We start from the raw sequence: 16,817 nt of genomic DNA, 5'->3' as shown, positions 1-16,817 counted from the left end.
TTAAGATATCGATTAAAAATTTTGGTATGTTATTTTTAAAGGTATAACCTATCGAAATATGGAAAAATTGAAAATTCGCTTTTTTGAAAATTTCACACTAGTTGTGCCCCTTAAACAACACAATCAGTGGACTACTGTAATTTAGAGTGTTCTGTAATTTCAATTTTCAGTAACAAAAATTTCCTTCACAAACAAGATTATAAATTTATTGATCAGTACTTAGCTCTTAAACCGCATCATATAAAAATTAAATATTTTTTTAAAAGCAAAATATATGAATATTACGTACCTTTTTTATCAAGTTATTACAGTAAAACCCCGTTAAGCCGAAAACGCGGTCTTGGGGATCGTTCAAGTATTACGTAAGCAGATTTATTACAATTATTTACCCCCTCCCATCCCCCTTGTCAGCAAAAGTAAGCAAAGCTTTTACCTCCTATCCCCATGCTTACGTAAACATTTTGCAATTAATGTAAAAAAATAAAAATACTACCTATGACGTAATCATCATTCAGACTTCCCTGACCTCCATGTCAACCCAAAATAAGCAAATCAACAACCCCCTCCGCCCCCCATATAGTGCTTACGTAATACTTGAACGGACCCTTAAGCAAGAAAGCGTATTATGCGGGATAAAAACATATTTCAAAGTACATGGACCAGCGCAAATCGTATTAAGCATGATTGTCCTAACGGGGTTCTACTGAATTGGTCAATTATTTCTTCCCCAGTTGGAATGAAATGGTTAAACAGTATAAAAGACAACTACTTTAATATTGTAACTCTGTTTCAGTTATATTATATGTTTTCAAATGGAAGGTGGAAATGGAACTGAAAGAACAAAACGCAGAGCAACTGAACCCCTCCAAGAAGAACCCACAAAAAAAATTAAATCCAAGCATTATTTGACAGTACCATCAAGAAATGTAGAAGCTGGTAGAGTTTTAGTTTGTGGCGAAAACAAATATGGACAACTCGGGTTAGGACCTGAAGCAAAAACGACAACTCTCCCATTAGATATCAATTTAGAAGATATCGTTGCAATTGATACAGGAAGCTTTCACAGCGTCTGCTTAAACAACAAAGGTGAGGTATTCACATTTGGCCACAATAGAGATGGAGTTTTGGGTAGAAACACTGATTACACTAGAGACCAAAATGATTTGCAAGCTTACCCTGGATTAGTTAATTTACCGAACGAAGCCGTGAAGATATCAGCAGGAGATTATCACTCTTGCGCACTGTTGATAGATGGTACGGCTTATGTTTGGGGAATTTATAAAGAAACTGGAGAACTTCTAGAGAAGACTTATGAAGAAGGGTATTATACTTGCAATAGACCTGAACTTCTTAGTCATACAAGACAATTTGTCGATATCTGTTCCGGGATAGAACACTTATTACTACTGGATACCTCTGGAAAATTATATACGGTTAAAAGCGTTAAACAGAGACAACGAGGCCGACAGTACCAAAGCTTTTCTAGCAGAAATTTAGATCGTGGCGGGAGAGAAGATGTTTTAGTTCTCAAACAAATTGAATACAAATTATCACCAAGGGGCAAGATAGATAAAATTTGGGCTGGAGGCTATAGTTCATTTATAAAGCGATCTGAAATTCCTGATGTTTATGCATTTGGATCAAACGCCTGTAATAAAATGGGACTTGGAGAAGATGCTGATGAAGTAAATTTTCCAAGAAAGTCACAAATTTCATCGAAAGAGATCAATTTAACCAAAATCTCAACAAGTCTTGAGCACACGTTAGCTATCGACATGAGAGGCAAGTGTTACTCGATTGGTAATGCAGACTTTGGTTTGTTGGGCTTAGGAAACCTAGACGATTTTCCTGTAGACCTTGCTGAGATTCCAAATCTTAGAGATAAAATATGCGTAGATATTTCCTGCGGAATTGCAAGTTCTTTTGCTATTACTGACCAGGGTGATGTGTACGCCTGGGGCTCAGGAACGAATTTGGGTATAATTGATTGGGAATATGATGATATTTGGAGTCCTGTTAAAATAGAGAGCATGCCAGGTAAAAAAGTAATGGCAATTAGCCCGGGCTACTATCACACTCTTTTTCTAGTGAAATAGAATTGCGGATAAATAATGTTCGAAATTACTTGTTTCAAATATGAAATTGTCACCATAAAATAATTATGTTTTGATAAATTAACACATGTATATGAAATTAACACATTGTATAAAATTTTGTATTATATTGTCGAATATATTTCTTGTACTATTTCTCAATTGATGTAAAACGAATTGCTGATAGTAGAAAAGTAATAAAGAAGTTGAGGATCAGATTTTATATAAGACTTTAATAAAAACTGTCTAGTATAAAAATAATCGATATTAATATTTATTTTAATAACGAGGACATTGAAGAATATAATATGCTTATCATAATGAGTGACTTTAAAAAAAACTGCTCATGTACATTATAATATCAATAAATTTATGTAATAACTTTTTGGCTACGGTTAAGCTTATTAGTTTCACGGCACTTCCATAATGCCCTAGTTAATTTAAGTTTTTTTGTATTTACATTTATATTAGAAATCTGTCGAACATGTTAAAACATAGAAAAAGCGCCCTCGCGCCGGTCACGCCCATTCATGCATATTGAAAAGATATAAATTAGTAGAAACGATGTGGCACCCAAGAGCAAGCGCTTATTATAAATGGGTCCCTCATTTTTTACGATCCGACTCGAATAATAATAATGCACACTTTTTAACTAAAACAAAAAATCAGTCATTTTTCGACAGGACCGGGATAGGATCTAGATACCCGTTTGGAATCATTGGTGTTATTTAATTTGTTTATGGCCAATGACAGAATACAGTTGTATACATATATAAACTCATAAAATTGTATATAAAACCTTCTATTATTTAACCAAAACTAATATATTCGCATAAATTCTTCCACTGGTTGTACAAGTCATCAGTTAACTGAATGAATTCATTGTCGTTTACTTTTAGAAAAATAATATAAAGACTTAGAATTATTCATTTCACATAAAAAATATATTACACAGAGTGTCAAAAAAAACTATGTATATATATATATATATATATATATATATATATTCGAACATATTCGAATTTTCCTTCCCAAGGGCTCAAATGGTTCTATATTCATTAAAAACAGTTCTCTGAAAGTTTTAGCTCTTAATATTGTCTTTTAGATAGAGCGCAATTCAACCAAAGTTTTGTATGAAAATAGCATGAAAAAAAATTCAAAAATTTTGCAGAGCGTCGAATTTTCAATAAAAAATGACACGAATTTTCACTTTTAATTTATTTGTCTCTAAATTATACCTAAACATTTTTTTTAATGTGTAATTTTATATATATATATATATATATATATATATATGTGTGTGTGTGTGTGTGTGTGTGTGTGTATGTGTGTGTGCTTAACATAAATTATCTATTTATAAAGCAGAAGAATATTTAATTTTATCCAAAATTGTAATTTTTGTTGGATTTATATAGTATCAAAAAACTAAGAAGCAAAACCTGGTAAATTTTAGTTATACCTAAAAAGAAGAAATAATTGATAAAACTTATCCGTACAAAGCTTTTCTTAAGAAAAATTGACTGGCCAAAAGTCAAACAGGCTTAGTATTTATCTTTCATGTTTTATTTAATATTTTGTGTGCAAAAGTTAATTATTTTTATGTTAATTCAAATTTTAGTACTTGGACCAGTAGAACCTGATCATTAGGAAAGCTTTAGGTACCAAATATTTACTGGAAATATGTCTAAAAAGCAGAAGTTATTGTGGAAAATGATCTAGGAACTGAAGATTTTTCTAAGAAAAATCGTCTGATCAAAATTCAACAGATATTTATGTTAAATGTTTAATGTTTTATTTCATATCTTGTTTGCAAACATTATTGATTCTTATATTAATTCAATTTTTAGTACTTACCTGATCATTAGGAAAGCTTTAGGCACTACAAATTTTACTGGAAATATTTTTACACAAGAAAAATGCAAATAAAAAGGAAAAATTCAATAAATTTAAAAAGTTTGGAAGACGAATTAAAAAAAAAGGAAGTGAAAAAAGTACAATAGTTTTCTTCTCTAAATTAACTGGATTCATATTTTTTTGTATTGGAATATATTATTTGTATTGGTATATATTAAAACATGTTTTCTTTAAATTTCAGAGTCGTCTGATCTGAAAAGGTTCCGTAGAATTCTTTTCCTAGCAGGACTCTATCTTTCCTAGTTGACTTCAAAAAACTTTGAACTTCAAAAATTGAATTTTAGAAAAAGTGTAGGAAACAAGGAAACAAGGTACGATAGCAACTTTTCCTAAATTAACTGGATTTTATATCCTGTCTCAGGTTTATATTAAAACATGACTTCTTCAAATTACAGATTCGTCTGATCTAAAAAAAAGTTCCATAAAAATCTTTTCCTAGTAGGACTCTGCCTTTCCTGGTTTGAAGTTCGAAGTAGAATCGAAAAAATACAAAATGAATATCGAAAAATTGACTTTCGGTTAAAAAAATGCACAAGACAAGCAAAGAAATCATCGGCTCAGCACTTAAGACAAAATAAGAACCTAGGAGCACAGGTTAAAGGCATATTGTTACGGTTTTCACGGTATCGTCATCGAGAAATTATAATATATTCTGGAGCACCAGTATTAAAGATCTATGGAAATCAAAAACATTCCACTAAAGATAAGTATTAGTAATTCAGTTTTTTGAAAATAGATAAAATTTACTACAATTCTATATACACAATCTCATACACTCCTAGGAGTCGAATAGCTATTAGAAAATTTTAAACCTACCTAATAATTTGAAATCAGGTACTTTTATCCAGTAAATTATTGAAAATTATTTATTTGAATTATATCTAAAAGGTGTCTTGATTCTTGAAGTTATATATAGAATTTTAAATGAAAATACTTTTTCAAGTTTTTATTGCAATTATATTTATAGATATAAGTTAACAAAAATTGATATGATCTAATTTTGTATATAAAACTAGCTGTACCTGCGATTTCGTCCACGTGCAAATTAGCAAAAAGGTATTCTGGTAAATTAAATATATTATAGTAAATTTTAATATTTTCATTTTAACTGCATTTGTTGAAGTTTTCTGGATAACTACATTTGTAACTTTTCTTTGATCATAGCTAATTGAATTTCGACTTTCTTTTAATCATAACTAATTTGTGTACATTTAAAAAATTAAGAATCCAACTCTTAAAACTTTTGGAAAAACAACTATCAACGTCACAAACTACTTAAATAAAAAATCTCATAAATAATTGATGAATTTTATTGTAAATCTGAATAACGAAGAACAATTTTCCTTCTTAAAATTCTTTCTGAAAGTCAAAAAAAAAACAGAATAAATATAAACAAATAGTTTAAATTAAAATAAGATAAAATTTATTAAATATTTATTAGAGATTATCAAAATATTTTGAATTAAGATGAAATGCAAACTCCAAATTAACCTTTCTGTTAAATTGCATAAGAACCAAATCTCGGGTGCAACCAGATAAGATTTTATTTTATAAAATGATGATTTATATGTATGTAGATAATATTGCTTCTTTTTTATTTTTTAGATCAAAACTGTACGCGATGTAGCAGCTTGCAAAAGAGCTATAGCTGAGCTAAAATCTCCTGGCAACTCTCTTTCCACACTTTTTAATTCCAAATCACCATCAACGACTATATGGCTCACCCTTTCAGTAGGATATCGATGGTTAAATCTATGGATAAACACTCCATTGACATAAATCTACAAGAAACAAATTATCAACATTATCAAAAAAACAACTGTGTTTATATTATTACCTTATACAAACGATGTTCGCAAACTATGGACAATTCGAAGTCGTCTCCTGGCTTTATAGCTTTTTCACAACATTCTTCCTCTCGAGCCCAAACATTGGCAAAAGTATTGAAAGATAATCGAGGTCTAAAATCAGTATTGTGGGCTTTTATGTGTAAGATAGAATCATCTAAACCATTTGTGGAACCTCCAGATTGCAAACTTACATAGAAACTTTAAGAAAAATAATTAGTAACACTTAGTTACACTTAATAGATACAATTTAATAGCACTTATTAAGATTTAATATTGAATTTAATCAGTACGTCAAGTAATTGATTATTGTTAGTTTATAATTTTTGTTGATGTTATAAATATAAATGAATTCTGCTTTGTGTCCTTACAGGACACCAGTATTTAATTTTTAGGTACCAGATTAGCTGATCGGATCCAAGTAAATCCAATATACCATTAAAATACTTTATCGAAAACAATTAAAGAATACAAATAGTAAGCACATGCAAAGACATCCAAACAAGAGCACTCAAAAAGTGGTTAAAGTTAAATTTTATTTTAATTTAGTTACCTTGCTTCATCTAAATCTAACATTCGTCCACGAATTTTGATGGTTTGATATCCAAACGAACTGGGTACTATCGGGACTCCAAATTGACCAGAAAATGGTAAATTCTTAGAAATTTAAATGAAATTTTTAAAGACAGTTAATGTTCAGATATTAATTTGAAATTCACTTACCTTACTTAAGAACTTTTGCACGTAAATTGACATTTTTCTAAATTTTGCACTATTATTTTTAATAAACTTTGATTTTTGTCTTCAGCAAATTATTCGCGAATGACTATCAACTACTATGCTGGTTTTGTAGATCAAATAACAAAAACACAATTTCAGAAGTGTAACACATTTTTTAATCTAGATACATTAATTTAATTAATTTATTAAATCATATCATGAATATTTATTTTTTTGGTTCATTTGTAATGGAATTTATTCAAAATTGTAGTAATTGTAATAATTTTACTGAAGTTTTTTTTTAATTTGATATAATTTAAAAATTTGGTTTATTTATTTCTTAATATAAAAAATGAACCAAATCAGCATAGTATTAAAATCTAGCGAATATAAAAGTAGTATTTCAATATATTTCACATATTTTTTTCCATCCAATAGTAAAGATTTTTTGTACATATGAATTTTGCATGGACTTTATTCAATCTTTTCTTGTTTTTGATATAAATTAGATCATTTATTAATATTATAATTTTTTTTTTTTAAATTAACACGTTAATCCCCATGCTAGTCACATATGTGCGATAAAAAAGTGTTCTTTTAGAAATTGTTGTAAAAAAAATTCCTTTGATACAGTAAGTTTCGTTATACATTTTTAATTGAATTATTATTTAATAAAGTTACCATAGTTTATGTAAAAAATGTTCTGATATTTTTGTGGCGATTAACGTGTTAACAGCATTAAAAATATAATAATTATATATTTTATTTAATATTTAATAACAATTATATTTCTTTGAAACCGTTATTAATCTCTGCAACCACAAAGCCAGGAAATGTGGTAATAGAATTATTATCTATTTATGTGTACTATAAAATTTGCTACTTCCTTAAAATGATAATATGTATATATATATATATATATATATATATATATATATATATATATTATAAAGTTTCTCATACTGCCAATCCATTCAGTTATTAAGTTGGATTTTTAAAAAATTATATATTAGTTCCCAGTTTGACTTCTCTTCAGCGAATAAAATTTCAACATAACATATAATACTAATATAATAAATATAAAATAATTTAAATTATAAAATAATATGAACATTTATTTATTATCCAGAGGTTGGTCTAAAAATTATAGTTAATTCAAAAATAAATATTAGACTTCAATTCGTGTTAAATCCTAGCTTGACTCTTCTTTAGCGAATAAAACTTTAACAAAATAATTTATAAAAAATGTATAATAATTTATAAAAATAATATAATAAATATCAAAAATTTATAAAAAAATATAAACAAAAAAAAAATGATAAACCAAACTATGAGTTTCCAAAAATTTTATATCGTTGACCCCTATTTACTCGATAAAGATTTTTTGTTATAAATAAATTTCTAACTAATAAATAATAAACTAGTAATAAATTTCTAACTACTAAAATTATTATAAATATTTAAACGTAAAAATACATGTTACTTATATAAATTTATTTAATCAATTTAACAAAATAATAAAAAAAATAAAGTAAAGCAAATAAATAAATAAAAAAAAGTAAATGTTTAATTATTAACATTTGGCAACATTTTTGTACATCTTCTGGTTAATGATAGACCTTTGGGAGTCCAAGTGACCCACTTAGGTAATCACTGATAAATATTTATTTATTAACCCAAAAAAATAATAAAAAACCCTGGACTAAATATTACTAATACGAAGTAATTTTCATCTATAACACAATTTGGAAGAATCTTAAAGGAAGGTAAGTGAAAAAATTGTAATATACTTAAGAAATAAAAATATTTCTTTTAGATTTTTTTATTAGTATTTTTGTCGGTAATAGTAAAATAATAGAGTAATTTTATCCCAGAATAAGTCCATATTTCTTTTATTAAGATTTTTTTATTATTAGTAGTAAAATCTGAGGAAATTTATTTCAGCTTATATCTAATAGATTTTTTTTTATTAAGGTTTTTTATATTATTAGTAGTAAAATAAGAGCAAATTTATCCCAGGATAAGTCTATATTTAATAGATTTTTTTTATTAGGATTGTTTTTTATAATTAGTGGTAAAATAAGAGCGAATTTATTCCAATCTATATCTAATAGATTTTTTTATTTAGATTTTTTTTATTATTAGTAGTCAAATAGGAGCAAATTTAACCCAGAATAAGGCTATATCTAATAGAAGATTTTTGTTAAGATTTTTTTTTATTAAGGTTTGTTTTTATTATTGTTGTTGTAAAAGAGGAGCAAATTTATCCCAGAATAAGGCTATATCTAATAGATTTTTTTATTAGGATTTTTTATATTATTAGTAGTAAAATAAGAGCGAATTCTTCTCAGAATAAGTCTATATTTAATGGATTTTTTTTTATTATTGGTAGTAAAATAAGAGCGAATTTATTCCAATCTATATCTAATAGATTTTTTATTATTAGTAGTCAAATAGGAGCAAATTTAACCCAGAATAAGGCTATATCTAATAGATTTTCTTTATTATTATAGTGAAGTAAGAGCAAATTTATCCCAGAATAAGTCTATTTCTTACGGATTTTTTTTTTGTTAATTTTGTTTTTATTATTAGTAAAATAGGAGCAAATTTATCTCAGAATAAGTCTACAATCGCGTCTATATATAAAGTGTCATTTTTCCCCTTGACAGAGCAAAATGCAATGAAATTAAGCCTCGGTAAGCCGCGAATTTAAGGGTGGAATTTCGGGGTGACAAGTGCCCGTCCGAAAGCTGTCATTCAATTTCGTAATATTTACTAAAGACATTTCCGAAATTATTTGCAAAAGTTATTATCGGCGTTCTCTTGAGAGAACTAAACAAGATTAGGATATAGGACAATACAATATCAGTTAGGCTCTTTTTTGGCTAGGAAGCGATAAATAGCCCTTATTAATTTATAGACTCGATGTATTTAAATACATATATAAATATAAACATGTATATATGTGAAAACAAATAAATATATATATTATCCTAAAATCCATAAGCATTTTGTGACTCCTAGTGTCCTAGCATTGTATAAATTAATATGTACATTTATATATTCGAGTAAGCGAAGATTAGGATACATTTCAGAAAGTATATATATGTTAAATTAAATTTTCCTAATTAACTAAGGCAGCTAGTGCACAAATAATGATATATAAATCAATATATACATTTATTTATTAAATTTTCTTATTATTGTTTTGAATTTATATGCGCCGTTTGACGTATCGGTCGGTGGCGCCATCTAACACAGAACCATATGAACCCGGTAGTCACTACGTAGTTCCTCACGAACTGGGAACAATTTTGCATAGAGGCGCTGCATGCAATCGCCTTAGAAACATATGATTCTTATTGGATTCCTTTTTACGCTATTATATATAATTATGGTCCTGGCATATGAGAAATATCAATATATACATTTATATATCGCTTTATACGCTATTAGATATATAATTATGGTCCCGGTTTTGAAGGAATATCGATTTATACATTTATATATCCAATTCCCATACAAACTAGGCCAGCTGGTATATATATAATCATGTATAAATCAATATATACATTTATATATCCATTTCCCATATATACTAAGGCAGCTAGACCATATATAATCATGTATAAATCAATATATACATGTATATATCTATTTCCCATACATACTAAGGCAGCTAGGCCATATATAATCATGTATAAATCAATATATACATTTATATGTCCATTTCCCATACAAATTAAGGCAGCCAGGCCATATATATTCATGTATAAATCAATATATACATTTATATATCCATTTCCCATACATACTAAGGCAGCTAGGCCATATATAATCATGTATAAATCAATATATACATTTATATATCCATTTTCCATACAAATTAAGGCAGCTAGGCCATATATAATCATGTATAAATCAATATATACATTTATATATTTATTTCCCATACAAATGAAGGCAGCTAGGCCATATATAATCATGTATAAATCAATATATACATTTATATATCCATTTCCCATACATACTAAGGCAGCTAGACCATATATAATCATGTATAAATCAATATTTACATTTATATATCCATTTCCCATACATACTAAGGCAGCTAGACCATATATAATCATGTATAAATCAATATATACATGTATATATCCAATTCCCATACATACTAAAGCAGCTAGGCCATATATAATCATGTATAAATCAATATATACATTTACATATCCATTTCCCATACAAATTAAGGCAGCTAGGCCATATATAAGCATGTATAAATCAATATATACATTTATATATCCATTTCCCATACATACTAAGGCAGCTAGGCCATATATAATCATGTATAAATCAATATATACATTTACATATCCATTTCCCATACAAATTAAGGCAGCTAGGCCATATATAAGCATGTATAAATCAATATATACATTTATATATCCATTTCCCATACATACTAAGGCAGCTAGACCATATATAATCATGTATAAATCAATATATACATGTATGTATCCAATTCCCATACATACTAAGGCAGATAGGCCATATATAATCATGTATAAATCAATATATACATGTATATATCCAATTCCCATACATACTATGGTAGCTAGGCCATATATAATCATGTATAAATCAATATATACATTTATATATCAATTTCCCATACAAATTAAGGCAGCTATGCCATATATAGTCATGTATAAATCAATATATACATTTATATATCCATTTCCCATACAAATTAAGACAGCTAGGCCATATATAATCATGTATAAATCAATATATACATTTATATATCCATTTCCCATACATACTAAGGCAGCTAGACCATATATAATCATGTATAAATCAATATTTACATTTATATATCCATTTCCCATACATACTAAGGCAGCTAGACCATATATAATCATGTATAAATCAATATATACATTTATATATCCATTTCCCATACATACTAAGGCAGCTAGACCACATATAATCATGTATAAATCAATATATACATGTATATATCCAATTCCCATACAAATTAAGGCAGCTAGGCCATATATAATCATGTATAAATCAATATATACATGTATATATCCAATTTCCATACATACTAAGGCAGCTAGGCCATATATAATCAAGTATAAATCAATATATACATGTATATATCCAATTCCCATACATACTAAGGCAGCTAGACCACTTATAATCATGTATAAATCAATATATACATGTATATATCCAATTTCCATAAATACTAAGGCAGCTAGACCATATATAATCATGTATAAATCAATATATACATGTATATATCCATTTCCCATACATACTAAGGCAGCTAGATCACATGTAATCATGTATAAATCAATATATACATCTATATATCCAATACCCATACATACTAAGGCAGCTAGGCCATATATAATTATGTATAAATCAATATATACATGTATATATCCATTTCCCATACATACTAAGGCAGCTAGACCATATATAATCATGTATAAATCAATATATACATTTATATATCCATTTCCCATACATACTAAGGCAGCTAGACCACATGTAATCATGTATAAATCAATATATACATGTATATATCCATTTCCCATACATACTAAGGCAGCTAGGCCATATATAATCATGTATAAATCAATATATACATTTATATATCCATTTACCATACAGACTAAGGCAGCTAGACCACATGTAATCATGTATAAATCAATATATACATGTATATATCCAATTTCCATACATACTAAGGCAGCTAGGCCATATATAATCATGTATAAATCAATATATACATTTATATATCTATTTCCCATACATACTAAGGCAGCTAGACCATATATAATCATGTATAAATCAATATATACATTTATATATCCATTTCCCATACAAATTAAGGCAGCTAGGCCATATATAATCATGTATAAATCAATATATACATGTATATATCCAATTCCCATACATACTAAGGCAGCTAGGCCAAATATAATCATGTATAAATCAATATATACATTTATATATCCATTTCCCATACATACTAAGGCAGCTAGACCATATATAATCATGTATAGATCAATATATACATGTATATATCCATTTCTCCTACAAATTAAGGCAGCTAGGCCATATATAATCATGTATAAATCAATATATACATTTATATATCCATTTCCCATGCATACTAAGGCAGCTAGGCCATATATAATTATGTATAAATCAATATATACAAGTATATAACCAATTCCCATACATACTAAGGCAGCTAGACCACATATAATCATGTTTAAATCAATTTATACATGTATATATCCAATTCCCATACATACTAAGGCAGCTAGGCCATATATAATCATGTATAAATCAATATATACATTTATATATCCATTTCCCATACAAATTAAGGCAGCTAGGCCATATATAATCATGTATAAATCAATATATACATTTATATATCCATTTCCCATACAAATTAAGGCAGCTAGGCCATATGTAATCATGTATAAATCAATATATACATTTATATATCCATTTCCCATACATACTAAGGCAGCTAGACCATATATAATCATGTATAAATCAATATATACATGTATATATCCAATTCCCATACAAATTAAGGCAGCTAGGCCATATATAATCATGTATAAATCAATATATACATGTATATATCTAATTTCCATACATACTAAGGCAGCTAGGCCATATATAATCATGTATAAATCAATATATACATTTATATATCCATTTCCCATACATACTAAGGCAGATGGGCCATATATAATCATGTATAAATCAATATATACATTTATATATCCATTTCCCATACATACTAAGGCAGCTAGACCACATATAATCATGCATAAATCAATATATACATGTATATATCCAATTCCCATACAAATTAAGGCAGCTAGGCCATATATAATCATGTATAAATTAATATATACATTTATATATCCATTTCCCATACATACTAAGGCAGCTAGACCACATATAATCATGTATAAATCAATATATACATGTATATATCCAATTTCCATACAAATTAAGGCAGCTAGGCCATATATAATCATGTATAAATCAATATATACATGTATATATCCAATTTCCATACATACTAAAGCAGCTAGGCCATATATAATCATGTATAAATCAATATATACGTTTATATATCCATTTCCCATACATACTAAGGCAGCTAGACCATATATATACATGTATAAATCAATATATACATGTATATATCCAATTCCCATACATACTAAGGCAGCTAGGCCATATATAATCATGTATAAATCAATATATACATTTATATATCCATTTCCCATACAAATTAGGGCAGCTAGGCCATATATAATCATGTATAAATCAATATATACATTTATATATCCAATTTCCCATACATACTAAGGCAGCTAGACCATATAGAATCATGTATAAATCAATATATACATGTATATATCCAATTCCCATACATACTAAGGCAGCTAGGCCATATATAATCATGTATAAATCAATATATACATTTATATATCCATTTCCCATACATACTAAGGCAGCTAGACCATATATAATAGAAAAAGTAAAAATAAGAAATACATTTCTTTATTTAATTTTTCAATAGTCATATTCAAGTAAAATGTGTTTTAAAAAAACGTGAACAGTATTTATTTATTGATTTAGTTTATGGTATTAACTTGATATTTTTTAATTGAGTAAAATGTATATATATATATATATATATATGTATATATATATATATGTTTATTTGTTAATATTACAGACGTATTATATAATTAATGCTTTTATGGTATTTGTGCGTAATTTTTAGTTACCTTTAACAGTTGAAAAGGTATTATTCAAAGATTTTCTATTATTTCTTTGACAAATTGTTTTCAATCTTAGAATTACATATATTTATTTGTGTCTTAGGGCAACGGAGAGTTAAATCATCGTTTGCTTGAAGGATAAATCGACTCCACATATTCGTCTTACAATAGTTGAAGATAGAAGGTAAAAGATTCTGAATTTAATTATAAATACGATATATCTTATTGTTATTAGAAAAGATATATAGTGACAAGCAATTATAATTGTATATAATAACACTAGTAGACGTATTTTGTTTGTGAGATAAAACAAGATTAATCAATAATAATCAATTGATATATATAATTGTGGTCAGTGTTTGATGATATTATGAATCAAGAAAAGAATATGATATAAATTATAATTTTATATAGTTTTAAATTTCAATTTTCGTTCCAACTATTATTAAAACATCTAGTTATATTACATAATCATGTATATATCCAATGAAAGGCCATCAGTGTGATGACAAATGGTATTAGAGTATGATTAATAACATAAATAAAAATGTAAAATTAGAACAAATAATCAAAAATAGTGATTATATTAACAAAACAGTGATAATAAATATTATGAATAGTATAAGTAATTAAAAAATAAATAATACAGTAACTATTGTTAGTTACTTTAGATTAGATGAAACAATTGTTAAGTTATGAAATGTATATGTACAACTTTACACAATTAGAACAATTAGAATAAATTTATTTTATTATTTTTAGTAAGTTTATGGGCCTTATAAATAATTAACATTATGAATAAATTTATTTGATTGAAATCAATCAATCAATCAATCGATATTAATTAATATTTATTGATGATATGTGTGGAAATACAATTAAATATTCAGTGCAAGTTGTAATGGAATGGTATATAAATAAATAAATAAATCCTTAGGTATTACAAACTTTAATGAAAAGTAAAAAAATAATATTTAGATAAAAAAACATATAAAATACACTCACCTTATTATTCGGGGTCTAAACTCCTCTCTGGTCGATCTGAAGCCCTAAACACGTGCTTTTCCAATATGAAACCAATTATTAAACCTCGGCGATAACAATCTTTATAGGATTGCCAAATACTATTTAATTAATTATATTTTAGGTAAAAATATTTTAATCACTTTAATAACTATTATATTTTAATTGTCTCAAAACTTATGTATGGGACAAAGACTAATAATGATTATTAGTTATGTGCTAAAAGTGCAAATAAGTGCTTTTACGTAAAATCGTACGTAAAAGCACTTATTTGCACATTAACCACAACACTGCCTTAAAAACCGTGTTCTATATTAAAATCACCATAATTTTAGTGAAATTAGCATTAAACTTATGAAACTTACAAATACTTTAATTACACACAAATTACGATCCCGAAAAATACGTATCGACAAATTTGTAGTACACCGAACCGACTCCGAACTAAGAATGAATTCTAATTTGATTCCAAAGGGAAATTTACCTGATTGGAAAATAATTTTCTAATAAATAGTGTTGCAACTGCCAAAATAATACCAATAAAATTTATTATTATAATAAATATCAGTAAATTATGTAACAGAATTTGCATAAAATGATTACTGTGGCCTCTTACACCAGACAACGTGCCTTATAGTATATATTTTATTAAACAAAAAAAATATATATAAGTATGTTCTTGAAAATATTTTAATTTCACAGGAAATAATTTATAAATTATTTTCTTCCCATTGTTATTTGTTTATTCATTTATTTAAATATATATATATATATATATATATAAACAAATAAATAACTATTTTTTCTGCAACAACTTATTGAAAATATAACTACATAATAATAAATGGTTTTATATTTTAGAAATCGGTGCAGCCGTATTTAGAGAAAGCGTTGAAGAATAGACAAATTTTGGCTCACATACGTTTTTCAATTTTATTCTCAAAGGCTTCAGAATAAGTTGAAACATCAAGAAGACAAAATTTTAGCAATTCGGATTCTGCGGCAAAAACATAAAAGTCTTCTCAAACAGTGTATGGCTATTTTCATTAAAATTGCATCAACCAACCAAATCAAACAATTCTCAAAATTATATTAAATGAACACATTAAACAAATTAATAATAAGAAAAACAAAATTTTCACTACAAAAACTGATTATTGTCAGTTATCAAAAAAAGCATATTTTTTATACTGATGCAATATTATTGAGATCATAATTTGATATCTATCAATTACCAAGAGCTTTTAATAATATTGATTATTAATTTTTATTTAACAAATAAAAATTAATAATTGAATATTAATTCTTCAATTATTAAAGATAATCAAAAAGCCAAACCTGATTGAGAAATGTTCTTGAAACTTCTTATCCTGAAAATTCAA

General features: G+C 26.7%; 1 protein-coding gene across 1 annotated transcript; it reads left to right on the top strand.

Moving 5' to 3' along the window:
* The first annotated feature begins 812 nt into the window (after positions 1–812).
* Positions 813–2,096, top strand: LOC113383389 (regulator of chromosome condensation-like). Its single transcript, XM_026621661.1, has one exon. It carries the CDS (start codon positions 813–815, stop codon positions 2,094–2,096), a length of 1,284 nt encoding a protein of 427 aa, XP_026477446.1.
* Positions 2,097–16,817: the final 14,721 nt, after the last annotated feature.

Source organism: Ctenocephalides felis, unplaced genomic scaffold (genome assembly GCF_003426905.1).
Source record: "Ctenocephalides felis isolate EL2017-DRISC unplaced genomic scaffold, ASM342690v1 CF-g0.4_SCAFFOLD_03570, whole genome shotgun sequence".
Lineage (NCBI taxonomy): Eukaryota > Metazoa > Arthropoda > Insecta > Siphonaptera > Pulicidae > Ctenocephalides > Ctenocephalides felis.
Note: the sequence above shows the minus strand (reverse complement) of the source record. Positions and strands in the feature narration are given on the sequence as shown.

Coding starts and splice junctions, on each gene's coding strand:
- LOC113383389 (XM_026621661.1), top strand. CDS start 813: ATGGAAGGTGGAAATGGAACTGAAAGAACAAAACGCAGAGCAACTGAA.